General features: G+C 34.5%; 2 protein-coding genes across 2 annotated transcripts; both read left to right on the top strand.

The window, feature by feature from the left end:
• The first annotated feature begins 2759 nt into the window (after window positions 1-2759).
• On the top strand, window positions 2760-4963 carry LOC111638953. The gene has a single exon (XM_023384732.1). The coding sequence runs from the start codon at window positions 2964-2966 to the stop codon at window positions 4785-4787; it is 1824 nt and encodes a 607-aa protein (XP_023240500.1). The 5' UTR covers window positions 2760-2963; the 3' UTR covers window positions 4788-4963.
• Window positions 4964-13623: 8660 nt separating this feature from the next.
• On the top strand, window positions 13624-17817 carry LOC111638948. Its single transcript, XM_023384728.1, has 3 exons — window positions 13624-13762; window positions 13828-14005; window positions 17682-17817. Exons 1-3 carry the CDS (start codon window positions 13624-13626, stop codon window positions 17815-17817), a joined length of 453 nt encoding a protein of 150 aa, XP_023240496.1.
• The last annotated feature ends 6100 nt before the right edge of the window (window positions 17818-23917 follow it).

Here is a 23917-nt window from a genome sequence, read left to right as displayed (position 1 = left end):
ATATATATTCCGATGAAACACGCAAAATTCAGCATTGAAACTTTTTTAGTCTGTAAAGCAAATACTGAGTATGTATATAATTTTATAATTTATACGGGGAAGGGGACCGAAATACCAATAAACTTATCCGATGTCGACCCTTTCACAGAAAGTCACTCGACAAATATCGTGCTTTCGTTGATGGAGAAATTCCTAGACAAAGGATATTGTATAGGAATAGATAATTATAATACCAGTCCGTTTCTCTCCGATTACCTCGTGTCCCATCAAACAGACTTAATTCGGATGGTAAAAAATTGCAAAGATCTTCCTAAGTAAGTGACATCCGCAAAATTAAAAAAAAGGAGACAATAGCAATGTACAGAAATAAATCAATGATAATAAAATGGAAGACACCAAGGATGTTTACATAATGAGGTCCACACATGATGAAACAATGATGACAGTTAAATCTGGTTCATCTACCAAACAGAAACCTAAGGTCTGCGGTCGACTACAATCATCATATGTAGACCTTAGGACCTATTCTGAGTAGTATCGTTAAGCTAACGAATACGATAAAAACCAGTTTCTATCAGAACCACGTGATTCGCATTTAATCAGCCGTGAAAATGCTATTCTGAGCCGTACGTTTTGTTTTTTATAGCCACGTGTGATAACTAAGCTTTTGTTATCGGTCACTCTCGACCTGCCGTTAGGAACATAACGAAAGTATAAACAACATGGCGTCATTCGGTGTGAGAATGATATTACTTCACAAACAATTGGAGAGAGAGGAAATTAGAATTCGACATCGCGAATCTCAGTTTAATCTTTGAGCTGATGCTTTTTGGCTGAACGATATATGGTTTAAACAACTCCATCGTCTTCCGAAACCATTAGTTATATATATATATGTAATGAATTATGAGATACGCTAGAGCCAAAGTGTTTTAAGAAAAATGCTCTATCTGCAGAAATAAAAGTAAGTAGCTTTATAATGTTAATAAACTAAGNTATATATAAAAGAAAAACTGTATTACATACAAATAAAAACCCAGCGAAGCGGGTCCTTGCAGCTAATAAATATATAAAAGTTTCGTGCAGATTAGTATATGCGGGTTATTTCTTATATATACAATATAAGCTGCAGCTTTGAAGAAATTAAACTTTATACCCTAGTTTGATACATTAATTAATTAATATTAACATTTACTGCTTTCGCTATACTGTATATAATATAAAAGTATAACTTTTAAATTATTGTAACCAATTATAAAATATACTACACATAAGATACATTATAAAATGTATTTATAATTAAAGAGTAATAATCATTTAGCAAATTTTAAAATAAAATATGTATTCAGAGTAATATGGAATTAACTTTCTTTTATTTATAGAAAAATAAATGTATAAAATTATTGAGAATATATGAAAATTGTGTATAAGAGAATATGTTTTCCAAATAATGACATTTTAAAGTTGCATGGAGATTTTGTTTAATACACAATTTAACATGGTTATATAACAATATGAATTTGAATATACATATGCTTATAAAAATTTTTATAGATAACTTTTTGAAATATAATATATATCTGTGAGCTGCATTATAGTTTTATTAAATTTGTTTTCTTGTAGGTATTATGTGCTCTTAGATTTTTTGATACAAAATTGTTGATGTTCATATAACAATATGAATTTGAATACAGTATACATATGCTTATAAAAATTTTTATAGATAACTTTTTGAAATTTAATATATATCTGTGAGCTGCATTATAGTTTTATTAAATTTGTTTTCTTGTAGGTATTATGTGCTCTTCGATTTTTTGCTTCTGGTTCTTATCAGATGCCAGTAGCTCAAGACAACACTTTAGAAATTAGCCAGCCATCAGTAAGCAAGGCAATAAACGTCATCCTTCTTCATCGCTGGATAAAATTTCCAAGTTCTGAAACAGAGATGACATTAGTAAAACAAAAATTCATGAGTTTAGGTGGCTTTCCAGGAGTGATAGGTGCTATTGATGGAACTAACATTCCTATAATTGCACCATCACTTAATGATCCCGATCATAAGGAATTTACATATGTCAATCGAAAAGGATATCATTCCATAAATACACAAATAGTAAGTAAAAGGCTAACTTTTTTATTATATTTTAAATGACTTTAGTACATAAACTATCGAATTTGTTATTAAATTATAAATATCATTTCGTAACACAAAAATAATACAATGAATTATTATATTTTCATTATTTGTCAGGTGTGTGATCCAAACATTAAAATAGTTAGCATTAATGCAAAATTTCCTGGATCAACACGATTCGTTTATATGGAAAAGCTGCAACTTAAGACGAGCTTTTATAGAGGGAAGAATCCAAACAAAAAATAATGATTGGTTAATAGGTTAGTAAAATTTAACCAACAGTTTTTTGATATTGAATATTACATATTTCTTAGATTTATCTAAATAATGCGTCATATATGTTTATGAAGTAATATTCGATTTATTTTTAGTTATTTATTAGAAAGTTTAGAATATTTGATTTATTATATATAAATAGAACAGTAAAAATATTAAAAGTTTAATGAAAACAAGACAGAAGACCATGGCTTCACAATGTCAATTGTCTTTATTTTATAATATTTATTAACATGTATGTTTTTCATTTCGCTTTACATACAATATAATATATATATATATATATATATATATATGAAAGCACATTAATTATATATGAAAGTATGGCAAAATTCATTTAAGTACCACTGATAACTTAGTAAACCTTGAAACATCTATACGCGAAGCGTTTGTTAGACGACAGCACTTAGTGTCTGTATTTTTCAATATAGAGAAGGCCTATGATCGCTGTTGGCGATACGGGATACTCCGTGATCTGTACGAATTCGGACTGCGGGGTAATTTGCCGATTTTTATAAAAAACTTCCTACAGAATCGAAGATTTCATGTCAGGATGGGCAACACTTTATCTAGGCCTTTCACACAACAAGAAGGTGTTCCTCAAGGCTCTATTTTGAGTGTGACTCTGTTCCTAATTAAAATTAATAGCATAGCTAACTGTCTTCCCCCTAGTGTGAAACACTCTTTGTATGTGGATGACTTTCAGATCTCCTGCCAGTCTAGTAACATGAGTTTCATTGAGAGACAACTGCAAACCTCTTTAAATCGCATAGAAAATTGGTCCAAGACCAATGGTTTTAGTTTCAACGTAGAGAAGACCTCGTGCATTCACTTTTGCCGAAGGCGTGGTTTGCACCTGGATCCTGAAATATATTTAAATGGAGTTAAAATTCCAATTGTTAATGAGACTAAGTTTTTGGGTGTTTGTTTTGACAAAAAACTGACATTCTTGCCACACTTGCGCAACCTGAAGAGTAGATGTTTAAAATCTCTAAACCTTTTAAAGGTATTATGCTGCTCATCCTGGGGAGCAGACAAAGTTTCTATGCTCAGGATTTATAGGGCCCTTGTCCGCTCTAAGCTGGACTACGGATGCATTGTTTATGGCTCTGCGCGAGAATCTACTCTTCGGATGCTGGATCCAATCCATCATCAAGCACTGCGTTTGTGCACTGGTGCATTCCGAACTTCCCCTGTCCAAAGTTTGTATGTGGATGCTTATGAGCCTCCACTGTCTCTTAGGAGAGAACAGTTGTCTCTATTTTACTATATAAAGCAGAAATCTAACTCTAAACCTTCAGTCGATTATAGAGTATTAGATACTCAGCTGAAAAGGTTATTTGAAACTCGCCCTAGTTGTGTCCCTACATTCCCCATAAGAACGGAGAATGTGAGTAGCACGATTGACCTTAACACAAGCAACATTTCACAGCTAGAGGTCTGTAGTATATCTCCTTGGTCAACTCCTGTGATAAATGTTGACCTTAGCTTAAAGCAGTTTCCTAAGGAATCCACACCAGACTACGTCTATAGACAGCACTTTGCAGAAATTCAACATTGTGACAGGAATTTAATTCCTATTTATACAGATGGATCTAAATCTGATGATTACGTTGGCTCAGCTTTCGTCTGCCAGGATGAAATTGTGGCAGAACAAATTGCATCAAATTCTTCTATCTTTTCTGCAGAGTTGCATGCTATTTATTTAGCTCTAAAGTATATAAATAGGAAAGGTCATCGTTGCTGTGTTATATACACTGACTCAGTTAGTGCACTTCAGGCTTTGATCTCGTGTGAACCTAGTTCCCACTCCATAGTGATTAAAATTCATAAACTGTTTTGCCATCTTATTGCAAGTAATTTCTTTGTAAAATTTTGTTGGGTCCCAGGCCATGTAGGTATAAAAGGAAATGAAGAAGCGGACGCAGCTGCAAAGGCAGCTAGTCCTTCACAGCATATAATGCCTATTGAAGGAGGTGATTTGAAGCTAGTTGTTAAAAAACGACTAGCAGAGCGATGGCAAAACATGTGGAATGCACAAATCCACAATAAACTACACGAGATCAAGCCGAATATAGAAAATTGGACACGTAATAAACAGTATGACAGGAGATCTGAAGTAATTCTTACTCGTTTGAGAATTGGGCATACTCGGTTGACTCATCTGTACCTTTTGAAGGGTGAAGATCAGCCATTATGCCAATATTGTAACTGTACTGTAAGTGTTAAACACATACTTTACAACTGCATTGCCTCTGAGAGGATACGTAGACAGCATTTTGGAAATGCAAGTTTTAAAGAGATTTTGGGCCAGAGGCCAAATCTTGATAAGATACTGAACTTTTTGAAAGTCGTAAATATTTATAAAGAAATTTAATTAATTATTTATATATTTATTTATTTATTTATTATATGCTTATATCTATTTTGTTGTTTTGTTTGTTTGTTTCTATTTACGTTTTTGTGTCATATTTATATTTTGTGTTATATATATTTAGTTTTGTTATATTTTACCTTTTGTCATGGCGCAGCATGGCCTAAAGGGCCCTTGCGCCAAAAAACCTTAACCAACCAACCAACCATTTATCAAAATTGTTTTATTTCTTTTTATAGGTGACAGTGGCTATCCAATGGAACCATGGCTTCTGACACCTATATTAGATGCTCAGCAACAAAATGAGCAAAACTATAATAGCAGCTTGACATCAACAAGAATCATTGTAGAACGATGTAATGGACTTCTAAAGTCCTGATTCAGATGTTTACACAAGCACAGGGTGTTAAATTATTCACCTTATAAAACTGGTTTAATAATTAATGCATGTGCCATTTTACACAATATGTGCATAGTACATAAAATTTCTCTTGAATATAGTACACCATTATTAATTCTGCAAAATAGTCATAAAATAATTTGTTTTTAGAGGTGATGTTATACGGTGGTATTAAACAATTCAAGTGCTCTTTAAGCTTGTACGATAATTTTACGATGTATAGATGAAAAACAGGTGTTGGTGTTATAGTGGTGTTGGTAGCCCATACACAATTTTTATTTTTAAGAGTAAGTACGTGGGAAAAATTTTTTTGTTGTATATGATGTCATGAACTGACTATTTTTGTTTTTTATTGTTTTTAAAATTAGCACTGAAGAGGGGTTGGATGTGTTGTACCAACCTGAAATGCATTTGTCATTTTTGAAAATAAAATTGTAGTTCCTAACTGAAAATTGGCTGAGAGTCCATCTACAATATTTTTGGATTACAGAGACGTATTATATAGAAAGATCGAATATACAGCAATCCAGTTATATAGTGAAGAATCAAGAAAAATAGAAATGGATATAAAGTTAGCTGAACTTACAAAGAGAGCTGAAATGTTGGAACATGATATAGAAAGATAAGAATATAGATTTATATGATGGAATGATGGGAGATATGGAATTTCCTACAGTATCCAGACTTGCGGATTGCCTTTGTTGCCAAGTGAAACGTCAAGAAATTAAAAAACGATTCCTCAGGAGCCATTTCATGTAAATATGTAAATAAAAATTACACTGTATAGTACCTGTATAATTNCTGCTCGCACGTCTTTGTATGCCACGACACCACACATAGACCTTTGCAGTCCCCATATGATGGCCCATTCCGAGTACTTGAACACTCCAGCATTCAGGATAAACATTAACAGCAAAGAAACAACTGTCACCATTGACCGTCTGAAACCAGCTTTTGTCACCAACTCTACAACAACATGCATCTCAACCGACACAAAAAAGGAAACCCCACGACCAACGAGCCCTGAAGCAACCAAAGCATCAGTCACAACCCACCCAGCAATTTCATGCAAAGCAGCAGCCTTATTTTCTGCTGCTGCTGCCTTCCATTCAATATTTTTGGCCATTTAATTTAATACATTGCTTGTTGTATATTTTTAAAAATATGCAACTGTTCATCTTCTGTTCTCTTAATTGATTGTACACAAGAATTACTATTGTCAATCATACAGTTTAATAAGTCTTGTGCACCATTTGGTTCCTATAATACACACAATTCCTATAATTACTGTAGTTTAATAAGCATGTTTTAATTTCAATATAATTTTTATTACCTAAACTCCTGCCTCATCAATTTGGGATTCTCCATAAACAGCAGTTATACCAATTAAATTTAAAACTCTCTCTTCAACTTCAGTTAATCAAAAATTAACTGAAGGCCCACCTCCTGTTTGAAATGATGATTTTTTTATTCGTGAGGCTTTTATAATTAAATTATTTATGTTTTCAGTTGATCCAAACATAAAACAAAGAACAGATGCATCTCCTGGAAGTCAGTCTGTCACATCTAATTGGAATGATGAAACCACACACTTGCTTCTTGATGAATATAAAATAAACAAAAGCATGTTTTCATCTCCATATTTAAAAAAAAAACAAGTGTGGAAAAATATTCAATAGTTTTATAAACTATGGCTATTCCGTAACAGCACTTCAATGTGAAAATAAATTTAAATCTACAAAAAATAATTATAAAATAATAAAAGATAACAATAATAAAAGTGGATCATGTAGATGGAAGTGCCGTTACACTGCTGAGTTGGACGAAATATTTAAAAAGAACCCAGCTGTAGAGCCTGTTTCATTTGCGAGTTCAACTTCTGAATTTAATAATTCTGCTGCCATAACAAAAAAAATGAAAATATTAATACAACTAAAAAATCTCCATCACCAAAAGCATCTGCAAACAAAAAGTGCAGAAAAGAAGAAGAAGAAGAATGGTTTAGAAATTACAGACTTGGTGTTGAAAAACGCCACGAAGCAAATATGGCAAATATGTAAAAAAATGATTATTAGAAAAAGTACAATGCTTAATCGACAAATTGTAAAACAATTATATGTTGATAAGCATCATTGTGAACTTTTACATTACTTTTAGATGAAAATATTATGGTATTCGAAGTAACCTTTAAGACTGAAATTGTTTTGTTTTGAAATAAAGTTGACCTGTGTTCCCATGTTTGCAGTTATGAAAAGTGGACGTTGGGGCAATATGATGGGAACAAGATGGGGTACCCCATCTTGCCCAAGGTTGGCCATGAATTCTGCTGCTGGCTAGAGGCACTGCAATATAGTGCAGTGAACTAGTTTTAATTTCGTTGTCATCAATAATTCTATATTATTTTTTCGAATACAGTATATAAAATAATAAGTTGAAAAATCCTCTTTTTGTAGAAAATGAAATATTCCACTTTTAAAACATATCTAACTGTAATAAATTTATACAGTATATACTGTATTACTTTTATTTGTGAAAATATTTTTTTAATTTAAATACTATCTTAACAAGAAATGTGAGATAACAATCAAAATAAAAATTTTTTTCCACAAAAAACTATCGTCTGCTAACAAAATAGCAAAACTGAGCATGCGCGAAGTGACAGTATCGTCTAGTAAGGCTGTGTTTCTTTATGCAGCGCTCGAGAATTGCTTAACAGCGAACACTCTGAAACCCATTTCTAAACGTTTGCTGCAAGAGGTTGCTGCAGCGAACATAAAGCAGCTTTTACATCTGCTACACGTTTAAAGCAAAACAGTCGCTTGCATGTATAATGTCGTATTAACCGGCGATAACAAAAAGGTCGAGGTAATTGTCGACAAGAACTTCATGGAAAGATTAAGAACAGGTATATTTACAGATTAAATGTACTCTTGAATTATAAGTATAGCTGTTATCAATTGTTTTATATAATTCAATTATATGTAATATATTAATTATTATGTTATATTTAATACTTAAATGTGCAAATTGAATAGAGAATAATAGAAAATAATTCAATTATTATTGTATATGAGTTCTTGTATTTTGAGATTTGATTATAATTTATATTTTCCAGACAATGCCTTTAATTAAAAAACAGTATTTTAAATTAATGTTTCCCAGCCATGAGAGCACAGAAAATAAAGGTTAGATAATTTAATAGATATTTTTTAAAATTCTATAATCTATTTTGTAAAATGTAAATGAAATAGTTTAAATTATATTTAAGTACTATAGTTATATGTATGTCTGATATATGTTTAAGTAAAACTTATTAGGTGAATAGATGAAAAAAGTAATCGTATTATTTTAAATTGCAGTTACCTTAGATTTAAATACTAGTACAGCCTCAGTTTTAACAAATAACAAACAAACAAATCAGATTCTGTAAGTATTTAATTGTATTAGTTTCATTTAAAATATATATTCTTTATATTTTTGTTATTGAATAACATGTCTAAGTAGCCTTTTTACTTAGTAACAGTAATGTTAAAGTGTAAATTTTATAAAACTATTTTAAATATGCTGATGAAACTTCATTTTTCATAGGAAACTGTTTGGACATCATTTTCGGTAAAAAAGCTTATTGAAATTCGGCAAGAAATGGACTCACTATTTGAAAAACCAAATTGCAAAAAAGTAAAACTATGGGGAGATGCCAGTTTAAAATTGAAAAAAAAAAAGGTATCAACGCAGGAGCAGTGGAATGTGATCAAAAGTGGCGAAATTTAATATTAACTTATAGAAGGAGAAAAGACCAGAGAAGAAAATCTGGAAGTGGTCAACTTCCTTTTTGAATACCATTAACAATTAGATCACTTTTTTGGTTTAAAAGCTAACGTTAATCCTCCTCCTGAAACACTGTTAGCTTAAAATTTTGAAAAAACAGCAGCACTAGCACTACCACCACCACATTTTTCGATGGCTGAGTTGCTCATTCCACAACGATTGACAACCGACCAGGGACGACAATTCGAGTCCCACCTGTTTAAAACACTGATAGTGCTGACAGGGACGACAAGGATCCACACCACCGTCTTTCATCCAGCTGCCAACATAATAATCGAGAGATTCCACTGGCAACTCAAGGCAGCAATCAAGTGTCACTCTTCCAATCGCTGGACAGACGACCTGCCAATCGTACTCTAGGGAATCCAGACCGCTTACAAAGACGACATTGACGCCACCGCCGCCAAGCTAGTTTATGGACAAACACTTTGCCTGCGTGGTGAATTTTTTGTAACCAGCAATGACAGTACGATAGAAATGTCCAATTTCATCTCTGATCTCTCTTGCAGAATGCGACAATTACGTCCTGTTTCACTGCATAATCACGGCACTCATCAAACGTTTATATTCCACGATCTGCAGACCTGCTCGCACGTCTTTGTATGCCACGACACCACACATAGACCTTTGCAGTCCCCATATGATGGCCCATTCCGAGTACTTGAACACTCCAGCATTCAGGATAAACATTAACAGCAAAGAAACAACTGTCACCATTGACCGTCTGAAACCAGCTTTTGTCACTGACCTTACAACATGCGTCTCAACCGACACAAAAAAGGAAACCCCACGACCAACGAGCCCTGAAGCAACCAAAGCATCAGTCACAACCCACTCTAGATGACAGGTACGTTTCAACTTAAGATATTGTTAGTACTCGCAGGGGAGTACTAAAGCCGCGAATGTCTACGGACGCCACCAGAAAGCCTCGCAAGGGTGACGTCAGCGACATCGAGAAATTCACGCTTTTTCCATATGGCACCGAAGAAGATCTGCTGTGTATGACTGGGATCCAACAACTTCGACTGGACAAGGACTATAGTGCTCGACGACTACAGCCTATAGATGATTTTAAATGTTTTTGTTTGTTTTGGTGAAGTTCCTTCTGCTCGAAAAGTTTTTCCTGTATATTTTAAGGTTTATATTTTGGCTCCTCGAGTTCCTTCTGGTAGTCTTTTAATAGGTAACAATGATTTAGCCACCACTTCTGGCTTATGAATGAGAAGCATACGGATGGTCGACAACAGACATTTCCATAAACATTTTTCAACATCTACACTTGTAGTATTGATACAGTATGTTTCAAATTTATCATCATCATCAAATCTTTGCCTTACCCAACAAATATTAAATTCTGACTACCCTAAACTTGTCAGAGTAAATATGTCAAGTTACAAACAGAAGTTCTTCAACATAAGTATTTAGTTTTCTATTGTACACTTTTTCGAAGAATATCTACACAAAAACCGCAGTTGTCTACTTGTTTTTTATTTATCTTCTTTAAACATAGAATATCTCATTGTAGTTTTAACAGAATAATAATAAATCTATCTAAATATATAAAATTACATGTCCTGATTGATTATGTGACTGATTAATTCATCATTGCCCAGAGCAAACCACTGAATTTAAAGAGGTAAAATTTAATGCACAGTTATGGTTATGTGATGAAAATGCACACTAAGGATTTTTCAAAATTCTCTTCTTAATCTGTTTCAATTTCACGGAGTCTAGCTGTTAACCGCAATGAATTTGCAATTTCATAGAAATAACCCTCCTTCAGTACTTCAGTAAGATACTCAGTCACTAGTTGTTATTAATTTGATGAAATTACTAATTTTTGTCCATTTCAAACTTATTTACCCAACTTTTAATTAAGTTATTACTTTCCTGTCTGTTATTTATAACAGAGGAAAGTGCAGTAATCGGTGAAAAAATGAACTTTTAATATTTTCACATTTTTGAAGTGAGGACACTTTAAAAAGTCGAGAAAAGCAAAATAATTTGATGGATTTTTTCTATACGTGTGGATTTGTGTCTGTTTGGGCACGATGTTGTTAAATGTGTTTGAAGCTTAACTCCTGTAGTTTTTGTCCGAATACTTTTCAAATTCTGTATAGATATTTCTTTATTAAAAAAATTTATGCGGTTCAATTTTGGTAATTAACGTCAAGAGGGTGGAGGAGATAGTGCAGGTCATGTGTATAGGGTTGACTTTATTTTAATAAAGATTTTACTCGTTATCATCATTTAATATTCGTCAAAAACTGATCCTTTCCCTCAGATTTAGCTTTTTGCCATTTTATAATAGTAAAAATAATAAAAATTTGAAAAATAAAATATGAAAAAAATGGCAACATCATACATCACGAAAAAGTTATGCAACTCGTTGCTGGATTTTTTAAAGTGATATCTCATGTTATAAATTTTTGTAGGTTTTCTGGCATACCTCTGAAAAAACAACATTGATATTGACCGGAACTTTTACCTTTTCATTTAGTGACATTACTGTGATATCTTTGTATGGCTAAGTTTCCTCAGTTACATAAATAACAGTCAGCGAAATCTGCAATACTAGGGTTGTTCAAAAAAATGGAGTGGTCCTGAATACAGTTGAGGAGTTCGTCAGAATCTGGTTCGTAATTCCAAGACCAATAGTCTTTTGGAAAGTTGTCAGCGTCCTTTGGGGCCACTTCCAGTGAGATTTGGTTGGTTGGAGGGGGAAGCCCCCATGATAAGTTTTCCTGCGCAGAGTCGTTATAACATTTGTATTCATGCTTGTAAGACTGGGTGGTCAGGAATAAGATTAGGAAAGTTGCACCTACTTTCAGCTGGGATAGCTTTTGCAAATGTCAGTTTCCATCTTGGGTGCTCTTAGTGCATTTCACTTTGGGGAGAGGAGACACCTTAAATTCCAGGAAGATCCAATTTCACCCTGCTTCAGTCATCAGTTTAAATGTCGAATATCCGTAAAAAGGTAACAAATTTAAGATGAAATGCTTGAAGCACCTGCAATTGCCTATCGGACCGACATCTACAGTTCGAATCCTAGCTCTTCACAAAACAAACATTGCTGCTAGTTCCATTCCTGATAAACTCTGCATCTTTTTCACCTCATACTGCACTGAAGAATATTATGAATGCCCCAGACTTTGCCTAAACTGTGCAAAATTTGGGCACACCCAACCATATTGCAAGGGAAACAAAAGATGCTAACAATGCGATCTCCCCCACAACTGAAACGAATGCCAAGCCGAAAAGCAAACCCGCATTAACTGCTCCAAGGACCATCCATTCACTTCCCCCAAATGCCCAGAATTTGTTAAAGCCCAGACCATTATACAATACCAACATCAACACAATTGCTCAAACCTAAAAGCACACAAAGCCCTTCAGCCAACACCAACTAATCGACAACCCTACAGTGCAAAACTTACAAACATTCAACTTACACACGACACTCAAGACACCCACACAAAAAGATTCTATGATTGAACAATTAACCAAAATCAGACAAGCCATAACGGCACAAAACGAAATAATACAACAAATGATAACCCACCTGCAAACTCTCCAAAATGGATCAAACTCCCAAGACTAACAACGCACTAACAGTCTCCTTGCCCAAAACAAAACCCTACACAGCGCCCTCTACCACCTTCATGCAGCGTTTCCAAACAAGCATTGTACTGCAAATCCTTTTATATTTGTCCCCTCTAACCGCCTTTAAATTTTGGCCAGATATTTTCCGATCACCCTATATATGGTAAATTATACTGTATAAACTGGAAAATAATTATAAATAACATCACAAATCAGATAAGATACATTTTAAAGTTATAATATAATAAAATAAATTACAAATAAATCCAAATATTCTAGTGTGTTTACATAATTGTGGCGGCCTAATAATTGTAACTAGCGCTACATCTGAAAATCCAGGTGGCGCTGGTGCGACGGATATATAAGCATGTGCAGGCCGTCCGCCATACTTCTTTTTCCCAACTTGTCGACTACTCTCCGGACGCGGGTTACTCTCATGTACCAACACGTGGACCCTAACCAACTGTACCAATATTGTAGAACGAGATTTCTATGTACATTATGTAAATAAAACAAACTATGAGATATATGACTACAGGTTCTATATATATTCTCAGCGAACACATAATCAAGTGGTGCGACGAACGCCACATAATGCATACATATAATATGTGTGACAAAATAATTATTTATACTTTATTATTATATTATATAAATTCTTCTTACCCAACACTCCTTTAAGAATTCTAATTTGGAGTCCATCTTCACAATTTTCACTGCTAGTTTTCTATAACCCTTAAGCTGGATGCACACATGCGGCGCGGCAAGGAAAAGCGGCAAAATAACGTTACTTTTTCTCACCACAGAAGTTGATTTTGTGTCGCTTTTCTCGTGCCACAAAAGTTGGTTGAATTTTATCTTTTGCGGCAACCGCCGCCAAGACGCGTTTCTATCAGCCAATAACAGTTCGTCTGGTAGTAACGTGAGAAAATACTATCACATGGTGTTTTAATGGCAAACGATTCAACAAAATTCATTGTGAAAACTAACGAAAGAAACAGAGGAGATATGGCATTCGATATGGAAGCGTTTATTGGAATGGTCGAAAATTATCCTTTCCTATATGACAAAAGCAAAAAGAAATTTAAAGATGTTTCTTTTAAACACACGTATTGGACAGCAATAGGAACTGCTTTTAATATTTCAGGTAAGTACATAAAATTTTTAATAGAAACTTTTATATATAGTCGTTTACAATGTTATATTTTCTAGCTGAAGAAGCCATAAAAAAATGGAAAAACTTGAAAGATAGATACACAAAGTTAAAAAACAATATAAATAAGTCGAAAAGAAGTGGTGCAGCTACTTCTGAAATTTACAAAACAAATTGGAAGTATTTCGACTTACTAGATAATATGCTAAAAGGCGGATTGAGAAATGAACACTTAAAGTAAAAAAGTATTAACAAGTTAACACTATTTTAATATATTTTGTTTTCATTAAAACTAAATCTTGTTTATCTTGTAGCACATGCACGAATATACCAGAAACCATGCCTCAATCAGGTCAGTAAAGTTTCAAGTTTGGGAGATTGTTTTCAATTATCTTCCAGTTAATGATTATAGTATGCATCAAAAGTGCAAGTGTTCATCGTGTTTCCTTTACAAGTTAATATATGAATGGGAGCCAGCTTTTCTAAAAGTTCTTTCGAAAGGTAAATTCTTGGCAATAACTATTACGTAGTAGTCAGCAACCCTACTTTTTAATAAATTAGTGTACTCCAAATTGCTGGAGTTGGTTGTCAGTGGAAACTCCACTGTTGCAAATACTCTGCTATGACTTTGGAGAAGCCAGAATTTGACAAAAATGCCTTGAAACATCATTCTAGTTATTATAGGTGAGGATAGTTATTTATCATTTCAATATCATTAACTTAACACTAATGACTAACAAAAACAACACTCCACAACTTAACGCACTTCCCATATACAGATAACTGACAAATCATCAGACTGACAACGTATAATGATACATAAAATAATTGTTAGAGCAAGCAAAATGCTAAGCAAACAGACATTCATATTATTGCAGATATAAACGAAACACTGTACTACAATGTCCACATGGAGCAAACTAGCAGCCCTACAAGGGCATTGTTAATACTACGTACACAATTTTTACATACGTCCTGAGTCTTTTGCCGCTGTTATGGCAAAAGGACAAATATGAGTGCGACAGAACTATACTCCATGAAAAGTTCAAATGTATGAGATATTCCACTTTTGTTTTACTTCAACATTGTCAATGATAAAAACAATGTTTTTAAATTCATTATCTTCAAGTTTTCTCATTAAGTTTTAAAATTTTTAGATTAAAGCAAGTTTTATAAAAATGAGTTATCGTACAAAATGCAAGAAATTGTTTACACTTAAAATAATTTTCCTTCAGAAGATTTTCAATAAGGAAAACTGTCAACATGAAAAATGTTCCTGCTCCTAACACAATGAAGTGCTAAAAATTAAAACACTTGGCGGGTTTCCTCATCTTTATTCCTCAACGTATAATTTTTTCACACGTATCAACTAAATAAAGATGAGGAAACCCGCCAAGTGTCTTAATTTATAGCACTTCATTGTGTTAGGAGCAGAAACAAATTGCAAAGCACAGTTTCATATCATTAAAAGTGTAAAATGTTGCGAAATTGTTATTTTTATTTTCCATGTTTGATATATAAAACAATTACTAGTGCCAGTGCACCCCTTCCTCTTTTTAATATAAAGGAGTAGAAATGGAATACGGTAACGACACAAAGGGAAGAGCTCTCTCGGAAGGATTTGTACTAAAAATAGTGGCACATTAGCCTATGGGCAAACAGAGCAATCGCCTGAGGCTATACCAACAGAGAGCCTCTAAACCGTCATTTATAAAATCATTAATGTAGTAAAACTGTCGAAGTTTAAACTCGGACCATATCTGAAAATGTTTCAGTGTCGGTGTGGCACAGGTGTAGGGTGCACTGGCACAATACAGAACTTGAAAGTTGCATTAAAAAACAAACAAGAATATCAGTAGATTCAACCAAAAACTTTCCCATTAAAAAAATCCTTGAAATCAACACTGTACTATACTGTACATGGGATCCCTAACTCAAATATGCCTGGCTTCCATGAAGCTCTAACACGCCACTGATGAGAAACTAACCTAATCATGTGTTGAACCTGTTAAGAAAACTCGATAAAATACTCAACCAGTCTTCTCACGAGGCGCAATCCCGCAACTGATAATTAGTTTTAGCTGATTTCTACTTATTATATTATGAACTATGATAAAAAAATAAACTTAAATTGTATAATTCTGTTTATTGTAATTATGTTCATTTTTATTTATTAATTTATTAAGTTACGGCAATGCAATACTTAGGCGATCTGCCTAGAAAGATGCCTTCTGGGAGGACATTTTAAAAGTAACTGGCACCTATTCAAGCATTACAGATGTGGGGAAAACCTAGAAAGCTCCACGTGGCCAGCCTGTAGTGGCGAGGCATAAATTCATGAGCAAAGTCCCAGTGTTCAGGGAACTGAACCACTTGGCTGCTGGTTAACCAATTATATTCATGTATATTCATGTAGAAAACTGAATTGATTTTTACTTAATATAGTAAAATTGAAGTATCTGTTTTCATAAAATCAATGAAAGACATGCTGTACTCTTCTCACAACAGACAAATAATGTAGAAATTTATGTAGTTCGGAATGCTGCATGTTAGTGAAATATATTTTCGCAAACAATAATGTGTAAAATATATGTTGTCTTCTTTCTACATAGTTAAGAAGTACAGTAAGAAAAATGAAATAAATTAACATAGATGTTAAATAAGAAAATACCCAAGACCCGAACAGACATCCTATTAGGAAAAGTAAGAAATTGGCAACAACAATTACACGAAGAATAATGCTAACGTCAAAAAACAACGTAGCGAAACAGAGAAAGCAAGTTTCATATGTAAAGTGAGAGTATAACAAAGCGTAAAGGTTTTCCCATTTTGTATTGATTGTGTCAAATATCTCTCAAATTCCTGTATGCATTTCACAAATTTATTGTAATTTATTTCTTAAAAATATGGACATTTTGTTTGTTTCTTCTAGTACTTGAGTTAAGTTAAGTCTTTTTACTACTACGATTACAGCAATTGTATGTAAAATTAGCTGTCCAGAGAATTGCAGAAACAGAAAGGAAAAGTAAATGGAACAGAACTTTGCTTGGACTTCAGTTCCATTACATTTTAAATCAATTAAAAATCTACTGGACTTTGAACTCACATTTGAGTTATAAATAAAGCCAAGTGTTTATTTATAACTCAAATGTGAGTTCGAAGTCCAATATATTCGCAAAACACGGTTTCGAAAACAACATAAAAATCTACGAATGTGAGGTAGAGAACTAACATGAGGTAGATAATAAGGACTTATCACACCAGTGACAATAAGCACAAACACCCGAGTATCAATGGAATACATTCAATAAAAACGAAAAGGGGTGTACATTAAAATCAATTACATTAGCAATTAACAAGAAATAACCAGCATGCATTTTGGACTATCAGAATAGTCCCTCTTCAAATGATATACATGTAAGGGTGTAGTTAATCCTCAAAAACCTGAAGCGATTAAAACAATAGGGCAGGTGTGGAACAAAAGCAGGTCAAGACAGAAGCTTCTAAAAAGTCAAGAAGGAAGGACCACGTGCAAACGACAGATATCAAAATATGGAAGGAAAGAAACTTTACATGTCGACAGGATGAAACCAAAGATAAGGATTACCTACGAAGACGACAAACACTACATAGAATGAATGAGTATAAGAGAAAAGGATACGCAATCCCCAAAAAGTAAGCCAAAAATTCAAACATTTCGGAAAATAGAGACACGATTAAGGCAGCGAATTGAGTGAGAAGGTTTGAAATGATGGCGGAATACATGTAATGAAGCAAAAAAGACGAAATGTGGCAGTAGGCAACAATATTGTATATATGCTATTATTGATAAGTCTAGTATTAATCTTTCATCCTAGTATTCTTTGTTTTCTTACTTCTATATATTTTAATCCTCTATTTCTTGGCCAAATAGAACCAGTAATGTTCCAAGAATGAGATGTGGTCTAAACAATGAACAAGCACCTGGAGGCATGCTGGAGGAGAAAACAGGTCATTCTGGAGAAGGACTTGAGAACAAGTGGACGACGAGCGAAGAGGAGCAAAGTTGAGTCATAATGGGAAAGCTAATTAGTTATCTACGAATACGTTCTAAGGAACATTTAATACACTTTGAACAAGAAGGAAAAAAATCCTTGAATCATTTCTGAACTACATATATAGACGGATGATCCTGTAGAACATAATAGCAGACTGGAACCACTCGAATTTCCATTAGAGGAGCAACGTCCTGGGTACCCATTTATTCTACCTCTTTCTAGATATCTATAACCTCGCTATCCTATCCTCATATTTTCTTAGTTCGTAAGTTAATTTTAAGAGTTATGTAATTTATGAAGTGTTTCCCATAGCGTCATACAAATCGGAATGCGTCGCGAGCGCATTCCGATTTGTATGACGCCACATGTCCTCCGTTTTCGTTTTCATCTTTGCCTTGTACATGTGAGAGGTCTGAGTTGGGATCCAAAATAATTATTGTACTGTCACTCTATTTTATGTAAAAATTTGATTTTATTGTTCTTTGTTATAAGAATAAATTTCATTTGTTTTGTATTACTTGTACTTTTCATCCTTTCATGAACTTGTACAACCACCAATCTTAACAGAAATAATGTTAATGGGAAATTACCTAGAAGACGAAGCCCTAAATCCGTACATCGAACACACAGACAATCAGAGTTGCAGAGAATTAAAACAAACTTTCGTGGAAAGATTCGGATTACAAGCCAACGAGCCTATCGTAGATTTCGTAAGGTTAAAATATGATCCAAAAATCAGAATGAAAAATTATTTTGAAGAAAAAAACACCTTAGGGAAGTTAGCACAATTGAAAGATTTCCAGATAATACCGCTAATGATAGAAGGGTTACCCAGAGAAATGACAGAATATTTCTTAACTAAGACAAAAAATTTTTGTAGAATTTTATGAAATAAGCCTGAAAATTGAAGAAAATTTAAAACAAAAACAAATCAATAAGTCCACAAGTAGTAAATTTGGTTATGGGATGGATGAATTTAATTTGGAACACAAAAGAAAGCCAAACGCTTGTAAGATTTGTGAGAGTTTGGAATACCAAAACAGGTTCCATTAAACTCAAGACTGTTGGAATAAGCAAAAAGACGCCTGAACGAAAGGGAAGAGTAAATCTTGCTGAAATAGAAAACAACGGCACAGAAACCTATATTACCAACAAATTACAAAATATTAATTTAAACTAATGGACCGACCCAAATATAACCCCCTTATCACTTTCCACTCCATGATCGATGGTGAGAGAACAACAAAGACGATCTATGATAGTGGGGCAAACATCTCGTGTTGATAGTATANCATAATGAGTGATGGCACCTTCACGAATACTCTTCCAGAAACTATGAGAGAGCTTTTCAGCTACCATTTCCCTGAAGACACTGAAGACACAGATAGTGAATTTCACCGCAATACTCACTCAGGCTTCAGAGACCCGCCTGACAAGCGGGAGGATCCACCATTCACTTTTAATGAAGTTGCCCATGCAGTTAATCTTGTCAAAATCAAAAAGGCACCAGGAATTGATCAAATCACAGGGAAAATGGTAAGGGAAGCCTACGCTGCTATCCCAACTACTTTTGTCACTATGTTTAACCACTGCCTCTTGCTGGGTTATTTCCCATACCAATGGAAAATTGCTTCGGTTAAATTCATCAGTAAGCACCCGGGTGACACCCCCACTCATCCTAAGGACTACAGACCTATCAGCCCCCTTCCCATCCTGGGGAAGGTCCTTGACAGGCTGATAAACAGTAGGATCCTTTGTCATCTTAGAACTAAAAACCACCTTAGTTCGCACCAGCATGGTTTCACCCCTGGTAAGTTGAATATCACTGCTCTCTCTACCATAGTTGAGCACATACAGAATGCTAAATATGAAGGTAAGCACACTCTGCTTATCTCAATTGACTTTCAGGGTGCTTTCGACAATTTATGGTGGCCTTCTATCTTTCGGCAGCTCTGGTCTTATCATTGCCCATGGAATCTCTTCTCGATCTGCAGTAGCTTCCTGGAGAATCGCCAGGAGGGTCTGTACTCTGCCGCTTACAACTATGTTCATCGTGTCACCAGAGCTCCATCTCGGGCCCTGCCCTATGGACTACTGTGCACAACGATCTTCTAACTAGTTAGTTAGTTACATTAGGGTTTATTGACGCAAGGGCCACATAGACCAAGTTGCGCCATGTCATATGGTAAAATAATATAATTGTGAGATCCGAATAGCCCCGAGTCTATAATATTTAATTTAAAAAAATATTCTTTCCTTTTTGATGGAAAAGTAACATTTTCTAGCGTGGGAAAACAGCTAAGAAAGTCACTTCCTTTCACAGAAGTATGAACATCCTCTGTCTTTCCCCTTATCTGCTAAAAATCTCGCTTCGACAAGAACTGTTTACCCCTCATTTCATCCCCCTCCCATCCGTTCACGTGGATAAAGCCTCAACTGATAATTATTCGTCAATCAGAAAATATATTGGATGTTCAACTGAATTCGGGAAGAATGCCTAAAGTTCAAAACCATTGTTTTGTGTTTTTTTTGTCATTGTAACTATTATTTATGAACTTATAAGCAGTATTACATTAAAATACATAATATGAGTCTTTACCAATAATCTTTACAATTATTATATTAGTAACAACAACAGCAGCATTCAAATTTTAATATTTCACAGTGTAGTTACTATGTTTACACTTTTTAAATTTATTTATTTATAACACGTATTTTATCAAATGATGTAACTGAGATTATTATTTGTGACTATTTTTTATTTTTTAGATTTTTCAATATGACAAACAATAAATACAACATGGTGCAGGATGCTAATATCCTTTTAGAAATGCTAACTACAAGAGACATGTCAGNTATTGTCAGTTAAGTGGATCTCTCCATGAATAGAAGGCAGAGAACTTCCGGAGAGAAGTAAATACGTCACATACAGAGGCAAAGAAAGACAACTAACAGGTTGTATGTTTTAATATGAAATTGTGAGCTCTCTCTCTCGACATATAGATTATAAGTTGCATTCATTGTGTCTCATTCATTTGTAACTCCATCTTTGTATAGTTTTTATTTATATATATGTTTATATAAATGAATAATAGAAGAAATTTAATAATGTCTCCTCGATCTCGGAATCAGATCCGTCATGCGTGTTAATCCGCATATCCAAATTTAATTAACTAATGTCAAGGAATCCTGACGTTGGAAAAAGACTTTGTCTTCTATATCCTCTTTAATATTAAAAATCCTGATTGTAATCAAATCATAAAATCCAAAACACACAGACTATTCTCACTAAATAGGCCTATAAGCAGCGTGAACATAGTTCTACGTCCTTGGCTTCTCACATAATCTAATAAATATAAATGAATATATAATGTAAAATAATAAATAACAAAACCAATGACAAAAATATATAACGGTACACATGTATATAACAATAACATATAAATAGACATATAAATAATCAAATTTGTTGATANTGCGAGTAGCAGCTGACAAGATCAACAGGGCAAAGACCAATGAACGACGAATATCAAGTGGATAAAATGATAATGTTGACTCTGGAAAAGTTAATTACAGTGAAACTGACGTAATAAAATACTCCCTAACTACAAAAAAAATATCAAGTGGCGTCATCACTCAATTTCAGTGAGAAATTTTTATTCTGAATGGGAACCAATGACTTAGACAAAGAATTATTGGTTCCTTCGACATATTTTGGCAAGTATATTCCAAATAACCTCTTTGATACAATGGCTGAATTGACAAATATATATGCATTACAAAGCAAAATAACTAGAAATTTTAGATCAACCACAGCTGCAGCACTAAAACATTGTTTGGGCTTCATATAATTATGGAAATGTTAAAATTTCCTAAAGTTCAAATGTATTGGGACACATCAATGAATATGCAATTATTCTTGGACAGTATGAGTAGAGACAAATTCTTTCAACTGAGAACAAATTTGCATCTTGTAGACAACACAAGAATTCCGGCAGATAATAAAGACAAATTCTATAAGTTCAGCCTATATACACTGCTCTACACATCAGATGTTTGGAGTTACCTGTGCAGTAACAGCTAGCAGTTGATGAGGCAATGATCCCATTTACAGGAAGCAGTATGTAAAGAATAAGCCAACTCCATGGGGAATAAAATTGTATATGCTATGTGGTAAGAGTGGACAAACTTATGACATTATTCTTTACCAGGGAGCATCAGCCATCACCTGGAAGTTCAAAAGCTTCGTAAGCTGTACCGCCGACAGACTGACATGCCCGCTACATCGAAAAATTAAACTCTTACAAAACTCTGATCAACCATAAGCACCACCAGGCGTGGAGAAACTTCTGCAGCAGCTTCAACACACCCTGGTGTGAGCTTTACTATATAGCCTTTAAGAAAAAGGGTAAGGCAAATACCCCCACGGCAGTCATAATGAGTGATGGCACCTTCACGAATACTCTTCCAGAAACTATGAGAGAGCTTTTCAGCTACCATTTCCCTGAAGACACTGAAGACACAGATAGTGAATTTCACCGCAATACTCACTCAGGCTTCAGAGACCCGCCTGACAAGCGGGAGGATCCACCATTCACTTTTAATGAAGTTGCCCATGCAGTTAATCTTGTCAAAATCAAAAAGGCACCAGGAATTGATCAAATCACAGGGAAAATGGTAAGGGAAGCCTACGCTGCTATCCCAACTACTTTTGTCACTATGTTTAACCACTGCCTCTTGCTGGGTTATTTCCCATACCAATGGAAAATTGCTTCGGTTAAATTCATCAGTAAGCACCCGGGTGACACCCCCACTCATCCTAAGGACTACAGACCTATCAGCCCCCTTCCCATCCTGGGGAAGGTCCTTGACAGGCTGATAAACAGTAGGATCCTTTGTCATCTTAGAACTAAAAACCACCTTAGTTCGCACCAGCATGGTTTCACCCCTGGTAAGTTAAATATCACTGCTCTCTCTACCATAGTTGAGCACATACAGAATGCTAAATATGAAGGTAAGCATACTCTGCTTATCTCAATTGACTTTCAGGGTGCTTTCGACAATTTATGGTGGCCTTCTATCTTTCGGCAGCTCTGGTCTTATCATTGCCCATGGAATCTCTTCTCGATCTGCAGTAGCTTCCTGGAGAATCGCCAGGAGGGTCTGTACTCTGCCGCTTACAACTATGTTCATCGTGTCACCAGAGCTCCATCTCGGGCCCTGCCCTATGGACTACTGTGCACAACGATCTTCTAACTAGTTAGTTAGTTACATTAGGGTTTATTGACGCAAGGGCCACATAGACCAAGTTGCGCCATGTCATATGGTAAAATAATATAATTGTGAGATCCGAATAGCCCCGAGTCTATAATATTTAATTTAAAAAAATATTCTTTCCTTTTTGATGGAAAAGTAACATTTTCTAGCGTGGGAAAACAGCTAAGAAAGTCACTTCCTTTCACAGAAGTATGAACATCCTCTGTCTTTCCCCTTATCTGCTAAAAATCTCGCTTCGACAAGAACTGTTTACCCCTCATTTCATCCCCCTCCCATCCGTTCACGTGGATAAAGCCTCAACTGATAATTATTCGTCAATCAGAAAATATATTGGATGTTCAACTGAACTCGGGAAGTTCGTCAGAAAATCTCATAGTAGAAAGAAGTCTCCATATTGTCTCCCTAAGGTCATAGTCTGTAGTTAGGGAGTTGGTCAGAAGTCTCATAGAGAAAAGACGTCTCCCATATTGGCTCCACATCACCCTCAGGAGTTCGTCGTCAGATCCGAGAGTGACCATACTCCATTCAATTGCTCCTAAAGGCCAACGCCCTATGCTATGAGCAAATACAGTATACAAAAAACTTACTTCCATGGACATAAATATTGTCAGTTAAGTGGATCTCTCCATGAATAGAAGGCAGAGAACTTCCGGAGAGAAGTAAATACGTCACATACAGAGGCAAAGAAAGACAACTAACAGGTTGTATGTTTTAATATGAAATTGTGAGCTCTCTCTCTCGACATATAGATTATAAGTTGCATTCATTGTGTCTCATTCATTTGTAACTCCATCTTTGTATAGTTTTTATTTATATATATGTTTATATAAATGAA

This window comes from Centruroides sculpturatus, unplaced genomic scaffold (assembly GCF_000671375.1).
Source record: "Centruroides sculpturatus isolate CEXI.00-Female unplaced genomic scaffold, Cexi_2.0 scaffold1249, whole genome shotgun sequence".
Taxonomy (NCBI): domain Eukaryota; kingdom Metazoa; phylum Arthropoda; class Arachnida; order Scorpiones; family Buthidae; genus Centruroides; species Centruroides sculpturatus.
Note: the sequence above shows the minus strand (reverse complement) of the source record. Positions and strands in the feature narration are given on the sequence as shown.

Bases quoted from the DNA above. Each gene is read 5' to 3' on its own strand.
- LOC111638953 (XM_023384732.1), top strand. From the start codon at position 2,964: ATGGGCAACACTTTATCTAGGCCTTTCACACAACAAGAAGGTGTTCCT.
- LOC111638948 (XM_023384728.1), top strand. From the start codon at position 13,624: ATGGCATTCGATATGGAAGCGTTTATTGGAATGGTCGAAAATTATCCT. The intron at 13,763-13,827 runs GTAAGTACATAA...TATATTTTCTAG, and splicing joins AACTGCTTTTAATATTTCAG to CTGAAGAAGCCATAAAAAAA. The intron at 14,006-17,681 runs GTAAAAAAGTAT...TTGGCCAAATAG, and splicing joins TTGAGAAATGAACACTTAAA to AACCAGTAATGTTCCAAGAA.